Genomic DNA, 16,500 nt, shown 5'->3' with positions numbered 1-16,500 from the left:
CACACAACCCCCCCCCCAAACGAAAGGTGATGAGACTAACCTTGTCCTATGGAGTCTTCATTGTCTAAGTGGAAGAACCTGGAAAGTCCATCTGCATTGGCATGGGCAGTCCCTGGTCTGTGTTCCACTTCAAAGTCCATTCCCTGTAGGGAGATGGACCACCTCAGTAGTTTTGGATTTTCCCCTTTCATCTGCATTAGCCATCTGAGAGGTCTGTGGTCAGTTTGAACTAGGAAGTGAGTGCCAAACAAGTATGGCCTCAACTTCTTCAGGGACCAAACCACAGCAAAGGCCTCCCTCTCAATGGCACTCCAACGCTGCTCTCTAGGGTCTTCTGCTTATAAAAGCAACAGGTTGGTCTTGGCCTTCATCATTGGTCTGGGATAGGACCGCTCCTATCCCTAGCTCAGAGGCATCAGTCTGCACTATGAACTGCTTGGCATAATCTGGAGCTTTTAGAATTGGTGCTGAGCACATTGCTTCTTTTAGGGTGTCAAAAGCCTTTTGACAACTAACTGTCCAGTTAACTTTCTTGGGCATTTTCTTCGAGGTGAGTTCTGTGAGGGGGGTCACAATGGACCCATACCCCTTCACAAACCTCCTGTAGTACCCAGTCAAGCCAAGGAATGCCCTGACTTGGGTCTGGGTTGTTGAAGCTATCCAGTCCATGATGGCCTGGATTTTGGGTTGTAAGGGCTGTACCTGGCCTCCACCTACAAGGTGGCCCAAGTACACCACAGTGCCCTGCCCTATCTGGCATTTGGACGCCTTGATAGTGAGACCTGCACTCTGCAGAGCCTCTAAAACCTTCCCAAGGTGGATCAGGTGATCCTGCCAGGTGGAGCTAAAGACAGCAATATCATCAAGATAAGCTGCACTAAAGGACTCCAACCCAGCCAGGACATGGTTCACCAACCTCTGGAAGGTGGCAGGGGCATTCTTTAACCCAAAGGGCATCACAGTAAACTGGTAATGCCCATCAGGGGTGGAGAATGCTGTCTTTTCTTTTGCTCCTGGGGCCATGCCAATCTGCCAGTACCCTGCAGTTAAGTCAAAGGTACTGAGAAATTTGGCAGCCCCCAATTTGTCTATCAGTTCATCTGCTCTTGGGATAGGGTGAGCATCTGTCTTGGTGACAGAGTTGAGCCCTCTATAGTCCACACAGAACCTCATCTCTCTCTTTTCACCCTGTTGATGAGGTTTGGGGACCAGAACCACTGGGCTAGCCCAGGGGCTCTCTGAAGGCTCAATGACCCCTAACTCCAGCATCTTGCTGACCTCAGCTTTGATGCTTTCCTTGACTTGATCTGACTGTCGATAGATTTTGTTCTTGACAGGTGCACTGTCACCAGTGTCCACATCATGGGTACACCAGCTTGTCAGACCAGGGGTCAGGGAAAAGAGGCTAGCATATTGTTGCAAGACTTGCTTGCAGTCAGTCTGCTGTTGGGCAGAGAGGGTGTCTGAAAAAATCACACCATCTACTGACCCATCTTTTGGGCTGTAGGATAGGAGGTCAGGGAGTGGCTCACTCTCTGCTTCCTGTTCTTCATCAGTCACCATCAGCATGGTGATGTCAGCCCTATCATTGTAGAGTTTAAGGCGGTTCACATGGATGACCCTTTTGGGTGTCCTGCTAGTGCCCAGGTCAACTAGATAGGTGACCTCACTCTTTCTCTCTAGGATAGGGTAAGGGCCACTCCATTTGTCTTTGAGAGCCCTTGGTGCCACTGGCTCCAAAACCCACACCTGTTGCCCTGGTTGAAATTCAACCAGTGCAGCTTTTTGGTCATACCAGTGCTTCTGGAGCTCCTGGCTGGCCTCAAGGTTCTTGGATGCCTTTTCCATATACTCAGCCATTCTGGACCTTAGGCAAAGCACATAGTCCACTATGTCCTGTTTGGGTTCTTGAAGAGGCCTCTCCCAGCCCTCTTTTACAAGACACAGTGGTCCCCTTACAGGATGACCAAACAGAAGTTCAAAGGGTGAGAAACCTACTCCCTTCTGTGGCACTTCCCTGTAAGCGAAAAGCAAGCATGGTAGCAGGACATCCCACCTCCTTTTGAGTTTCTCAGGGAGTCCCATGATCATACCTTTCAATGTCTTGTTGAACCTCTCAACAAGGCCATTGGTTTGTGGGTGGTAGGGTGTAGTAAACTTGTACTGCACTCCACACTCTTTCCACATGTGTGTTAGGTAAGCAGACATGAAGTTGGAACCTCTGTCTGAAACCACCTCCTTAGGAAAACCCACCCTGGTGAAGACACCCAGGAGGGCCTTGGCTACTGCAGGAGCTGTAGTAGTCCTAAGTGGAATTGCTTCAGGGTACCTAGTAGCATGATCCACTACTACTAGAATGAATTTGTTCCCTGAGGCTGTGGGAGGTTCAAGTGGACCCACAATGTCCACACCTACCCTTTCAAAGGGGACCCCCACCACTGGTAGTGGAATGAGGGGGGCCTTTGGGTGGCCACCTGTCTTGCCACTGGCCTGACAGGTAACACAGGAGCTGACAAACTCCTTCACCTTTTGGTGCATCTGGGGCCAGTAAAAGTGACTCACTAACCTTTCCCAAGTTTTGGATTGCCCCAGATGCCCAGCTAGGGGGATGTCATGAGCCAAAGTTAGGAGGAACTCCCTGTACTTCTGTGGCACTACCACCCTCCTGGTGGCTCCAGGAGTGGGGTCTCTTGCCTCAGCATACAGTAATCCCTCTTCCCAATAAGCTCTGTGGGTACCACTGACATCTCCCCTGGCTTCTGAAGCAGCTTGTTGTCTCAGGCTTTCAAGAGTGGGACAGTCTCGCTGACCCTGGCACAGCTCTTCCCTAGAGGGTCCCCCTGGGCCCAAGAGTTCAACCTGGTAAGGGTCAAGCTCCATGGACTCAGTTCCCTCAGGGGTATCTACATCCTCTCCAGGGGGAGAGGGGTTCTGAGTGTTTGGCTGTACAGAAGCTGGTCCCCCAGTCTTCTTGCCCTTCCTCTTGGTTGGTTGGGCCATTATTCCAGGCTCCAAACCTACTTTTTCACCCTTCCTCTTGCTCTGTGCTCTGGTTTGCACACACACCAATTCAGGGATGCCCAGCATGGCTGCATGGGCCTTTAACTCAACCTCAGCCCAGGCTGAGGTTTCCACATCATTTCCAAGCAGGCATGCAGCTGGCAACTTTGGAGAGACCACTACCTGTTTCAGGCCAGTAACCCCCCCCCCCCAGCCTAATGTTACCATGGCCATGGGATGACTAGTGGTGACACTATCAGCGTTGGTGACTGGGTAAGACTTCCCAATCAAGTATTGCTCAGGGGAAACCAGTGTGTCTTTCACCATAGTGACACTGGCACCTGTATCCCTCAGAGCTTCTACCCTAGTTCCATTTTCCCAGGGGTACTGTAAGTATTTCTTTAAGTTGGGGGGCCACACAGCCACAGTGGCAAACTCCACTTCTCCCAAGGAGACTAAACTTGCTTCAGTGTGTTCCCAGATTTGCTCAGGGTACACCTCTGATCCCATTTGTATACTTGCTGCCCCAGGAGTGGCTGTACTGGGTGCCTTAGGGGCTTTGTTTTGGGGGCAAGATACAGTTAGGTGTCCCTGCTTCTTACAGGTATTACACCAGGCCTTTAAGGGATCAAAGTTCTTCCCCCTATATGGTTGGGGCACATAGGGAGTAGTTTCGGTCCCACCCACCTGAACAGGTTTTTGGGGCCCTTTGGAAGACTCAGACTTTTTATCTTGGGGATTCTCACCACCTTTCCCCTGGGGAGGTTTTGTGACCACCTTCTTTTGGTCACCCCCAGTGGTTGTCTTGGTCACCCTAGTCTTGACCCAGTGGTCCGCCTTCTTTCCCAATTCTTGGGGAGAAATTAGACCTAGGTCTACCAAATGCTGATGCAACTTTTCATTTGTGCAGTTACTCAAAATATGTTCCTTCATGAATAAATTGTACAATCCAGTAAAATCCTGCACACCATGTCCAGCTAACCAACCATCCAGTGTCTTCACTGAGAAATCTACAAAATCAATCCAGGACTGGGTCTGGGTTTTGTGAGCCCCCCTGAATCTAATTCTATACTCCTCAGTGGTGAATCCAAATCCCTCAATCAGAGCTTTCTTCATGAGGTCATAGGATCCTGCTTCTGGCCCAGAGAGAGTCAGAAGCCTGTCCCTGCAGTTACCAGAGAACAGTTCCCACAGGAGTGCCCCCCAGAGAGGTTTCTTTACTTTCCTGATATCACAAGCCCTCTCAAAGGCTGTGAACCATTTGGTGATATCATCACCTTCCTCAAATTTAGGGACAATCCCTTTGGGGATTTTAGGGTCAGAAGTTTCCTCCCTATCCTTGTTTTTATTATTGCTGCCACCATTGATGGGTGCTAAACCCATCTCTCTCCTTTCCTTTTCTAGGGCCAGGAGTCTGGACTCTAGATCTATTCTTTTGGCCAGCCTCACAAGGCTGTCCTCTTCACTGGGGGGTCCCCCAGTGTTGTCTCTGGGACCAGAGCCACCTGTGTGGTCTCTAGGTGCCCAGATGCTATGTCTTGAGTTGGAGGGTATGGGTGCCATCTCCTCCCTAGGGAATAGTATGGGGAGGTTGCTGTCCACCTCCCCTGTTTCCCTTTCCTCATCTGACTGGCCATCACCATGTTCAGATGGGTGGTCTTTAGCATACTCAGCCAGGATCTCCTGGAGCCCTTGTTTGGTTGGATGCTGACCCATTTGTAAATTTTTGAGTTTACATAAGGACCTCAATTCCTTGAAAGACAAGTGTAAGTAAGGTGTGAGGTCGAGCTCCTCCACCAGGTCCATGTTATTATTATCACTAATAGCTGGGTTTATTTGAGACATTCTAACCTGACAGTTCTAACCCTCTACCCTGACTACAGTGACTTTTATTTTTCTAAAATTCTAATGGGACTTAAGCAAGGCCCTAGCAAGACTTTTAGTAATTTTGGAAAAACCAATCAGAATTCTAAAGGCAATTTTTAAGAGTTCTGTCGTGTGATCAGATGGTAACCAAGTAGTCCAACAAATGCAAGTTTGTATCCCACCGCTGATCCACCAATGTGAGAAAGTGGCTCTGTATATACTGTTCCCTAATAGGTACAGGGTGTACAGAGTCCACAGTCCCCCAGAGGCTGATAGAGGTCAAAGTTAGGTATGACCTTACTCTCAAAAGTGGTAGCTTGGTCGAGCAGTAAGGCAGTACCAGAGGACAGTGTAAAGCATTTATTGTACACACTCAGTCAGCAAATGGTTTCACACACTCAATAACTGAACTCTAGGCCAATGGTTTATATATATAAAATATATGCTTGTTTTATTTTTAGAACCACAAAGGGGGTAAAAATATACTTTCTCAGAATGAGAGGTTGAATAGAAATACTTTTGTCTTAAGCAATAAATTTGTGTAAACCGTCACAGTTGGTTGCAATAAACAATCCTATTTCCTAAACATAACAATGCATTGAGCTCAATGATAAATTCAGGTTATTTGTAATAAATTACTTTTCAGATTACTTTTGGAATTCCAGGTCTGGCTTCTAGAACCAGCCTGGGGTCAGTATTCAGAATCAAGTGATGAAAGTCGACTTAATAACTGTAAAGATTTTTAAATAATATTTAGCTATTTCAACAGTTAGCACTTAGAAAATATTTCAAAGAAAACATTCAATGGATCTCTATGGAAAGAAATTCAAATTGCAGGTAGAGTACTTTATCGTTACTTTAGTAATCCAGGACTGGGTACCTAGACCCAGGACTGGGGTCCTTATCAAAAGCAGGTAAGTAATTTCGTTTGCAGAAATGGTACGATTTTAAAAGAATATTTCAAATTTGCAAAAATAGACACTTAGAAGAAATTTCACAGAAAAGCAGACAATGGTTTCCTATGGGAGAAAAATGAGTTAGAGGTAAGTATAGTTGTGAACACTTTTCAGGGTCAGGGCTGGGCACCAAGATCCAGCACTGGGAGCTCACCTAGGAGCAGGTGAGTAAATTCGTTTTTGTCACTTGGCTGATTTTTGGTGAATTTTTGCAGTTTTGAAAAGTTCACACAGAAGATTTTTGAAGAAAAAGCCAGTCAACGTTACCCTATGAGGAAAATGAAGTTAGCGGTTTAAGGGTAAGTACTCGACTGGCAGAGTTGAAATTCCGGGCATGGACTCAGGGGTCCCCCAGTGTTAGGTAGGTACAGTTGGTTCACCCTCAGCGGTTTCAGGACGGCCGGGTGCAGAGAGAGTTAGGCCCAATGTTATCCTATGAGGGATAGGGGGGCCTTGGTTGGTGGCTGCTGTCTGGCAAGCCACGCGGCTGTGGGAGCTGGGCTCCTGGTCACTTACTCAGGGCAAGTGGGGAAGTAGGTTAGTGTAGGGAGGGCACTGCCAGGGCCACTCGGGCGGCTGGGTGCAGGGTGCTTTTGAGCCTTCGGGCGCTCAATGGAAATCAATGGGAATGTTCCGGTTTGGAAAAAGGCTGCAGGCTCGGGGACGAGGATGTTTCAGGTGCCACCACCACTTCGAGAGGTAAGTTGGGTAGTTGTAGGTTAGGTGGGTACCCCGGGATTGGGCACAGGGGGCCGCAGGGCGCCGGGTGCAGGGGTGCCTTTTGACGTCGGGAATCTTACCCTCTGGTTGATCGCGGTTGGGGTGGAACTTGGTTCTGAGGCTGCAGGCTTCCTCCGGGATGTCGAGGGGGGGTCCTTGGGTGCCGGACTCGGGGTCACAGTCGCCGTGGGGTCGTCCTCAGGGTCTTTGTCCACTCCGGCACTGGCCAGGCTTGGCTGGTGCAGAGTGTGTTGGGTCCGCGGTTCCGGGCTGCTGCCAGGGGTTAAAAATAGGTTTCTTGAGTAGAGCCTCTACTCATGGGAGTCCCAGGGGCGTAGAGCCAAAAGGTAGCCAGGTCCTCCGGGGTTGGTGAGGTTGCTGGCCACGAGAGATGCCGCGCTGGGGCAGGTTCGAGAGTCGACAGGCCGGTAGGGCTGGGGCCTAAGCAGTTGGTGTCTTCTTCTCTTTTTAGCAGCTGCAGGGCAGGTCTTTGTTCTTCTTGCTCTTCTTGTAATTTTCTATCTGGAATCTGAGGAAGGAAGGTTCAGGGGGCCCCTAAATACTAGATTTAGGGGCGTTACAGGTAGGTGAAGGCCAGGGACCAATGGGTCCTTGTCCTGGGGTGGGTACACCCCCTATCCTGCCTCTCTCCTGTGGGAGGGGGGCAGTAGCCTAATCCTGATAGGGTAGGGCCTCCCATCTTCTAGATGGCGAGAGCCCGGAGATGTGCTTCACCTCGCCTCCCCCACCTGAGGGGTGGGGTGGGCAGGCTGGCACATCCCCTGTCCTTGTATGGGGTTTCCGGCCAAGCTTCCCGCCAGAGTGGGGGGTTGCAGTGGCCTGGGGAAACTTCAAATGGCGGCCTGCCTTTGAAGCTTCCCTTTGCTCATCCTGGGGGAGGAGATTTCTCACCTCACTCAGGATGTGCATTGTTGCAGGCCCGGGAGAGCAGGGGCTCTCCCACCCAGGGGTCCAGCAACGTGTCTGCTGTGTGGCAGCCTGGGCAGCCTCAGAGCAGACGTGGATTGTAAGTTAGCTGTAAGGGGGCATCTCTAAGATGCCCTCTGGGGTGCTTAGTACATTAAATCCTACACTGGCATCAGTGTGGGTTCAATGTGCTGAGAAGTTTGATACCAAACTTCCCAGGCTTCAGTGTTGCCATTATGGTGCTGTGGAGCTCGTGTTTGACAAGCTCTCAGCACCATGTACTCTTAAATGACAGCACTGCACTTACAGTGCCCAGGAATGGACCCGGGTACTGTAGGGGCACAGGGCTCCTGCTCCTGTGCCCACACCATAGGCGTAATGCACCCAGCTAGAGGGGTGGCTGACATATGCCTTGGCAGTGTAGGTGATGGGCATGGTACACAGTGATGTGTGCCATGTCGACTCTTTGTTTTGTCCTGCACCCAGACACTCAGCCTGCAAGGGCAGTGTGTGTGTGTAAGGGTACAGGGCCTCTGAGGGTGGCACAATGAGTGCTGCAGCCCTTAGAGGCCTTCCCTGGCCACAAGGCCCTGGGTACCTAGGGTACCATTTACTAGGGGCTGACATGTGGCTAGGGTTTGCCAATTTGGAGTTTGTGTGGTTTAAGGAAGGAACATAGGCCCTGGGCACCTGATTGGCAGGAACCCAGGGTACACTCAATCAAAGTACATTCAGCAATTTAGCAAAAAGTGGGGGCATACCATGCAAGAAAGATGGCACTTTCTCACAGCGTGATAATTAGACACTGGTAGATCAGCAAACGTGATAATCAAACACGGAGTGCAGCGAGTTTGAAAACTCAAGGCTTGAAGAACAGTGATTGTGATCATCAGGAAGAGAATTGAGTGTATGTGTTACAAGGACAGCAGTTGGTGGGATATTCAGACACGGGGAGCAAAATGGATGTGGTGATGTTTCACAGGAAGAATTGTAGTAGAGTGCATGGAAGCAATGACAGGTAAAAAGCTTGGAAACTAAGAATACGAGACAACTAGCACACAGAAAAAGTGAGTGTGATAATTAAGCCTACAGAGATGACTTAATGCAATAATCTGGCTGACATCCAGTTTGTGTCTAATATAATGTCTCACATCATTCACTTTTACTTTCTCTTGCTTCTGTTCTTCTGCTTTGCTGTTACTGCCCCTTCCATCCTACTTTCAACTTCCTACCTCTACTTTATTTCACTCTTTCCCCTCCCAGGTGCCACTGAAGATGCGACTTCGGCTGACTTACACCCACTTTGGGAATTCCGTCCAAGAAGTCTGTGAAGTTTCAAACTTCACCCCAGCCACCTGGCAGTGAGGCAACACGTGGAGTCCACTTGGCCGGCAAAGAGAAATAAACTAAGGAAACATGCTATGATGGAACAGGGGAGCGGAGAGCAGCTTCCCTTTCTATTGGTCTCTGATGATGCACCTGCAGTTGTTTGATAGTTGTTTGTTAACTTTTATGAACTGGATCTTTCCTCCACTCCCTTCAAATCATTGACATCCCCCTCCCGCTCTTGACGTTTTTTGTTTTAGTCATCATGGCCGAAGGATTTACCAGTGCAGTAGAGGTGGTCATGGAGTCAAAGTTGTGGGGAGCTCTGGAACGTGGCTCTGAGACACCACCGCAAGACTGGTATAATATTGCTCATGAAACACTCATTTCGGCTGTTTCATGCCTCTCTTCCATTATGTTGAAAAAAGGATTTTCATCAGTAACAGCCTCTATGGGGCCTTCATACGAACAATGCAAGCCACCAAGATCCTAATTTATCATCACTTGTTCCTCTGATTTTATTGTGAACACTTTAGCATAATAGCAGTTGTGTAGTGACCATGCGACAGAGGGTAAAGCAAATAAATGGGGCTATATTTAAATACTTTTGTTGTAACACCCTTTTTCTCTAGATCTGCCGCCAACTCGTGCAGGAAATCTGTATATTTACATTACAGTCCTTACATATCTATATTTACATATAGGGTTGAGTTGTGACACTGTTGAATCTTTGGTTTAGGGATTCTCTGTATTTGAGTTAGGGTTCTGAGAAGCTTAGACTTTGGGTTAGAATTGTGTGAGCTCTATGTCCTTGGGGTTGTGTTTTGAGAGCCTTGCATCTTTGATTTGGAGTCCTCAGACTTTGCTTTTGAGATATTACGCCCCTAGATCTTTAGGTTACACTTCTGAACTTTAGGGTGAAATTCACATATCCCTGTTTCTTTAGGCTAAGTTAGAGTTTTGAGAACCCCATGTCTTCCCGATAGATTTGTGAGATCTGTTTCTTTGAGTTATTGTCAACATTCTGGTTCTTTGCGTTAAAGTCTTGCAATAGCTAGGCCTTCTGTTCACTGTTACTAAAAATTAAACCTTCTTGTGTTGATCTCCTTTTCTACTAAAATGGAGCTTGGGAAGAAGCTAATTTGCAAGCATAACAGCAGTTTTCCCATTTGCTATTCACATAACAAAAATTAGGTAGAACATGCAGACAGAAAAATGTAATCTAATTTCATATTATTTGTGGTCACAGAAAAAAACTTAGCAATACCTTTGTAAAAATGACAGACATGTCTGTGCCATCCTTTACTGTATGGTGTGAAGGACACGTACTCTGTAGGTAAACTGAAAGATTTCATAAAAGTCTGGTGTCTCTGAAAAACCAGCAGTGCTATAACACAATGAGCCTTATTCGAGAAAGCCTAGGACCCATGTTGGCTACTCTGATGCACATTAATTTAATAACAAAAAGTCATTTTAAGTAAAAAAAGACTTTGCAAAGCCCTTTATTGTTTCTGGCAAAGACACAAAGAGGGCATTGTTGAACCTGAAACACTTCTCTAAAACTTAAACTGCTTTCTTGCACTATTAAATGTGACTGATTTCATTTGTACCTTCAGATCATAAGAGGGTGGTTAAAGGTTTCCAGACTTGTATGCCGTAGTTTACATGCTTATGTGCATTTGTTTTGTGATGGTTCTGTTTTCACCTCTGATTGCTTGCAGAATGTCCTGCAGTCCTCCTGAGCTAACATGTTAGTTGGCATTTTCTTGTCCGATGCATGGGTGCAGTAGTGGACATGGGGAGTAGATAAATGAATGAGCAGATGTTGAAGTCCCACTTATGCATGCTTTACAGGCTCTACATATTAGGGCACGAGTCAGATGAGTGAGACTTCATAGAAGCATGAGTTGACTGCTGTTAAAGTCACCGAGAAAATTCCTTTGACGATCACATACATGATTAGATGCTACAAAGTGAAGGGGGGCAGGAAGGGAGGGCTTGGAGACTGCAGTGTAGTCCTTTAAATGGAAATACATACGTGCTTTTCACTCACTCTACAGAGTACCTGCTTACCCCTGAGAAATGCAGATACACTCCCATTAAAAGTATTGTACCAGTCCTGAGAAGTGCAGGTACTCTCCCTTTCAAATTAAAGAAGTGCAGGTACTCAGTATTGGACAGTACCTGTCCACGTAAAAAACTTTTTATAAGAGAGGGTGAGTGAGAAGCCACTGAGGTCAGAAGCAGAATGAATGAGTTCCCTGTTTTCTGTGATACGCATGGTCTGGATGTGAATTACACAAAAGATCTTTATCCTGAGCAAATATCCAGTACAAAATAGAATCCACCAGTATGTTGTCGAAGAGACTTCTTTTTAGGTCTCGCCTGGCGTAGCAGCGCGCATGCGCTGCTAGCTATGTAAGGGCTTCTTGGAATCAATACGATTTCAGAAGCTGGCTTTCTGCTCCGTGTGTATTTTCAATTGGTGCGCGTCATTTTGCATCACCTACTATGCTAAACAGGGTGTCATGACTGTCCCGGAGGCTTTTTAGTCTCTCCTGGTTACCACCCTGTCCACTTTTTTCCCCACCGAGGTGGACTAGATCTTTTACTGGCAGCGTGACACTCTCTCCTTCATTAGTCGTTGTAGGCACTTTGTTTTTTTCATTAAGGAGAAAGCCTTTCCACAATGGCGACCGCTTGTTTATTTTTGCATCGCGCTTTCACTTAAAGTGAAAGCGCGATGCAAATGTGAACAAACTGATGACGCTTACCGGGAAGGGTGCAGTGCAGCTGCTGGAAGCCATGGTTGATGTTGGCAGCAATCGGCTTCTCCAGCAATGTCAACGAAACTGAGACTGGCATGCCATCTCTACCCTCCTGCGACTGTCGTTGAATCTCGTGCAGCTTCTTCTTCACCTCGGCCTGCAAGTCACGGTACTTGTGCTGCAGCTCGTCCTTGGTGCACACCACCAAGCCCTGGCCATTGATGGACTCCACCAGGCGGTGCCAGACCTCCTTTCGCCGCTGGTCGTTCTTCGTCTGACCCTCCCCGTACAACCAGTCGTAGTTGTGGTGCACCATGTGGATCAGCAGCTGCAGCTCCTCGTACGTGTAGTTCGGCTTCCTTGGCCTCTTTCCCCCGTCTTCCTATTACCTACAGAATCCCCTGGCTCTTGGGAAGCGGACATAGCCAGCACTCCCTTAACTCCCTTATCCACTACAAACACACAAGTCCACAAGGCGCACATGCAGTTCCGCGGCTAGGTGCACGGCTGAATGTAAAGCTGAAACCTACTTTCGTTTACCGAGATCAGCCCACATAACAGGAAAGTCAATATCCTTCCCCTTAACTATTCACGGTTCTGGGAACGGCCATGGCAACCAACCACAGGGGAGAACAACTGCATAGCAAACAGTAACATAGCCAAAGTAGCCTCAAAACCAATTAAATGAGAAACAAAAGGTAACTGTCGAAACTCAGCTTCCAATCACGAGCTAGGCACAACACTCATGACGTTCCAAACACCCAAGAAAGTTGCAACAGGTTACCGATTTGAACCGTGAAGAAACATTACTCCGCTGTCAAGTGTCAATAGTGGTTTCCCCCTTTTCTTGCATTTGGATAGCATGGTGGGCCCAACTATTTAAATTAAGTGCAGTTTGGTTAACTCGCTTGCAAACCAATCATCTGTGCGAACAACTGACATGCCCTTCCTCTCAACGGGAACTATGTATGTCAATTTCAGTACTACTGTTATTTGAAAGGATGGCCTATAAAAGAAGAGGATTGCTCGGTGTGCAATTTTTAAAGGGCACTTCTGGAGCGGTTCTTAAAACTCGAGCGAGAAGTCAAACGTGAAATCCATTGCCTGCCGGAGCATTGCTTGATAATATCACACTGTCCAGAACTGTGGAGTGCGGGCAAGATTTATTTCAACTGCTTTTTTTTTTATACAATTGTGCCGCACTAGTGTGATGTTTACTCGCTCTGAGACTCTATCTCTTGAACGCAAGCACACACAAGAGGAGTAATCCTTTTAATATGTTTTTTTTAAAATACAGCCTGGCTGTAACTAAATATTTGACTATAACCCGTTTCGTGCAGAGGTTTTCAATGCCGACGCTTCATAATTGTTGATACTAACACCCCTATTTAGAGCGCTAAAAACAACAATGCAGTGGCAAGTGCTACAAAAAAAATCACATTATCGGGCTCAGAACCCTGCTGAGTAATTTCACGATGCATAAAATTACATGCTCAGTATACGCAAAGAGAGTAGTGAGATATTTTGTTTGAGAAGCGGGGCGGTGGCCATTACTCTCCAGGCCAACACAGGAGTAAGATTCAGGGACCCCCCTGCACTGAGGAGTGGATAATAGAGCACATCTCGCTTTGTATTACACCTCCAGAACTGACGGCTGTACTAGGGGCAAGCATAGGTAAGTGTGTGTAGTTTGGCCCGTTAAACCTACCTCCCCCATTCCCCCCCCCATTTTTTTTATTTAACTTGCTCTGGCGATGTTCACTTCAGTGTACGGACACCTTTACATCAGTGCCTGCAATCACTAAATATATATTTTTTAATATGTTGGATTGCTCGGTGTGCAATTTTTACAGGGCACTTCTGGAGCGGTTCTTAAAACTCGAGCGAGATGTGAAACGTGAAAATCCAAGCATTGAAAATGCAATAGGTCTCGCCTTTAGGTTAAAGCCATTTGCTTTGCTAATGGTATTGTATTCTAGTTTTGCATTATTTAGTGTATATTTGTGATATGTGCATATATTTGCTCTCCCACCGCCCCTTTCGTCTGCCTCTTGCTATTGTAATCCTCACTATACGAAATTAACACATATACTACTCTTCTATTCATTCACCTCCCAAATCTGAAACACTGCTCTTTTCCTACAAACGCTATGCTTTAAACTACTACACAGCTAACAAAACAATTCTAACTACATACAACTACAACATATCACAAATATACACTAAATAATGCAAAGCTAGAATACAATACCATTAGCATAGCAAAGCAATTGCCTTTAACTTAATCAAAGGCGAGACCTATTGCATTTTCAGTACTTGTTATTTTCAGTGTTGAATTCCAAATCCAGCAATATTACAGCCAGTCCTTCATCATTATATTTTTAGTATTGTATTCCAAAGTCTATAAAATTGGAGCCAGTCCAAAGCACAAATGTAGCCAACACGTCTTTCCTCTTGTGGCTAAGCTCCCACCGACTTCCTCAGGGCTACATCAAGACAAATACAACACATGACTGTCTGGACCACTTACCCTGTAAGATATGAACGGACATGAAAAAGAACCTGTGATCATGAGTAATATAGAAAAGAAAAGAAAAAAGGGGGGTGTAAAGAGTAGAAGTAATAAAGAAAAGAGAAAATGATATAAAAGAGTTTTGCATTTGTAAAACGAGTGTCTAAATCGAATCCAAAGTCTATCCCTTGTGCATCTTAATAGTTGTGCCTAATAACAGTACAACAGTATGGCCAAATAAGTGAGTAAATGAAAAGGTAGTGCAATTCCAAGTTACCACTAAACCCTAGTACAAACATAAATCAACTCACCACATTATTCAAAGTAAAAACAATTTCCATGTCACCAAATAGAGCCATACATTCTCTCCAACACCTAGTCATTGAGATGTATCATTAGTCATAATCTGGTGATAAGGTAAATCATAAACAAAATATCAAAATTATTATGTATATTGACATCTCATACCTATGGTTCTTATTTAATCTTCACTGATGGTCAAATTATTGGTATGTTATCTGTACCAACACATGTTTATAGAAAGCAACTGATACGAAGGAAAACCAAATCGATCTAAACAAGGGCAGGCGGTTCAAATGTCATAAGACAACCTATTATAAATAGTGCATAGGTATATAGTAGAGACAAGGTCACGCATACTAAACATTGAGCGACAGTCAAAGAACACTATAATTTACAGATTTATACAATCTCACTACAAACCTTCGGGTCAATATATTTAGAACTAATGGGAGACCACAAACACAGTTTTCAGTCCGCATATTCATCACAAAAAGATCACCTAAAAGGACAGAACAACACATCACAATGTTTAATCTTTCCTCCTGCTCGAAAGGAAAGTGCTCCTCATTGAACAGCGGCATGCACGCCATTCGTAATCACCCATATATACCTGAAGTGCGTAATACTTGTAATCGTGAACGGACTAACACAGAAATATTCAAAAGGCTAAATACGTAAGTGCCATCTTAAAAGTTCCAAATTAGTAGTTATTCAACCCGTAAGCACCTTGTTCCTAAAAGGTAAAAATATGCTTACGATCAGAGTTTGAAATCATTCATAATTTATTTACAAATCTAAAAAGCGGCATATCACATGCACACCATTCTCAAACACCCATAAGTATTTGAAGTACATAATTACTAATGATCGCAAGGGACTAACGCAGACAGTTTACAAAGGCTGTGTTCTTAAATGCCATCTTAGAAGTCCAACTGGATACACGAATATGTAATCATATCCATATCTATTGCCAGTCCTCAATACTCCTGACTATCATTTCAATAATTAACTCCAGAGAGTACTTGTACTGTATTAAATACAAACTGCATCGTATAGTCATCTAGTGTGCTATAAAAATATTAATCGTACAATTCATGAACACCTTGTTCAAGAGGGTAATGACATGTATAAATCATCCACTACTAATATATCAATGGGTCATGTCTAGCCGTTAGCAAAGCACCTACATTAGTATGTCTCAGTTTTAACGCTATTTGTAACTACCTAGTCATTTAGCATTAAAACAGTAAGCTCATAGGCATTAATGGTCTATAAGTATTAAGGCCAAAATTCCAAGTCCCTTCTGATCCCAATTCTGAATTGATTATAGAAGGTGTGAAGTACCATTAGATAGTGTCTGATAGGTAAAATGTAAGGTTTAAAGATATAGAGAGGTTTAAATCAGTCAGCATGCACCTTAAGTACCCAGGAAATATTGTAGTTCATTATCCATACTGGGGCCCTTGTCAACAGCATGTAATTTCATGATCCAGTGGGCCTCAAATTGTCTAAGTTTTAGATCTAGATTTCCACCCCTCACATCATTGCATCAGATTCAATACCATGAAATTTGAAACATAGTTGCTTGTTTTGCGCTGCACATTCCTTTGCATGAGCCCCAAAAGGATATCTATCGCCCAAGTTCTTAAGAGCTCTGAAATGTTCCGCAATACGATCCTTCAATGATTGTATAGTACTCCCAATGTAGATTGTCACACATTTGGAGATAATTACATAAAAAACATATTTCATCATACAATCAATATGCGTGCTTATCCGATACCTATGGGATACATTGTATTTAAATTCCTTAATTCCATTTATTGACATTTTGCACATACTACAATTTCCACACAGTGTGAATGCCCAGAAGACTAGTTGGGGATTGGGGATTAAATTAATCTACATTAATTTATGGACGTCACAAATCGCAACATTTTCCCCTATTACAAATTAGGGCCTTGACCATTCTTAGGTTTGTCAATTGCATCTCTTCATACCCCATTTCCCCTGCAATAGAAATGTATAAAGTTCAAGTATTTAACACTGCTCTTTATGGAGCTGACCCATGAGGGTCACTGTGATGTTTCAAGTTTAGGCATGGAAGAGAATAAATTTGAGG

At 45.2% G+C, this 16,500-nt stretch overlaps 1 protein-coding gene across 2 annotated transcripts in view; it reads left to right on the top strand.

Moving 5' to 3' along the window:
• LOC146870743 (AP-1 complex subunit gamma-1-like) overlaps nucleotides 1-9,397 on the top strand; it is a 294,245-nt gene extending 284,848 nt beyond the window's left edge. For both annotated transcript variants that reach the window (XM_085646315.1, XM_085646317.1), the window contains exon 22: nucleotides 8,733-9,397. In XM_085646315.1, the coding sequence (XP_085502441.1) occupies nucleotides 8,733-8,834 (102 nt within the window). In that variant the 3' untranslated portion in view covers nucleotides 8,835-9,397. The remainder of the gene's footprint in view (nucleotides 1-8,732) is intronic.
• The last annotated feature ends 7,103 nt before the right edge of the window (nucleotides 9,398-16,500 follow it).

This window comes from Triturus cristatus, chromosome 1_1, assembly GCF_964204655.1.
Source record: "Triturus cristatus chromosome 1_1, aTriCri1.1, whole genome shotgun sequence".
NCBI lineage: Eukaryota > Metazoa > Chordata > Amphibia > Caudata > Salamandridae > Triturus > Triturus cristatus.
The sequence above is the reverse complement of the archived record's forward strand: the minus strand, read 5'-3'. Positions and strand labels throughout refer to the sequence as shown.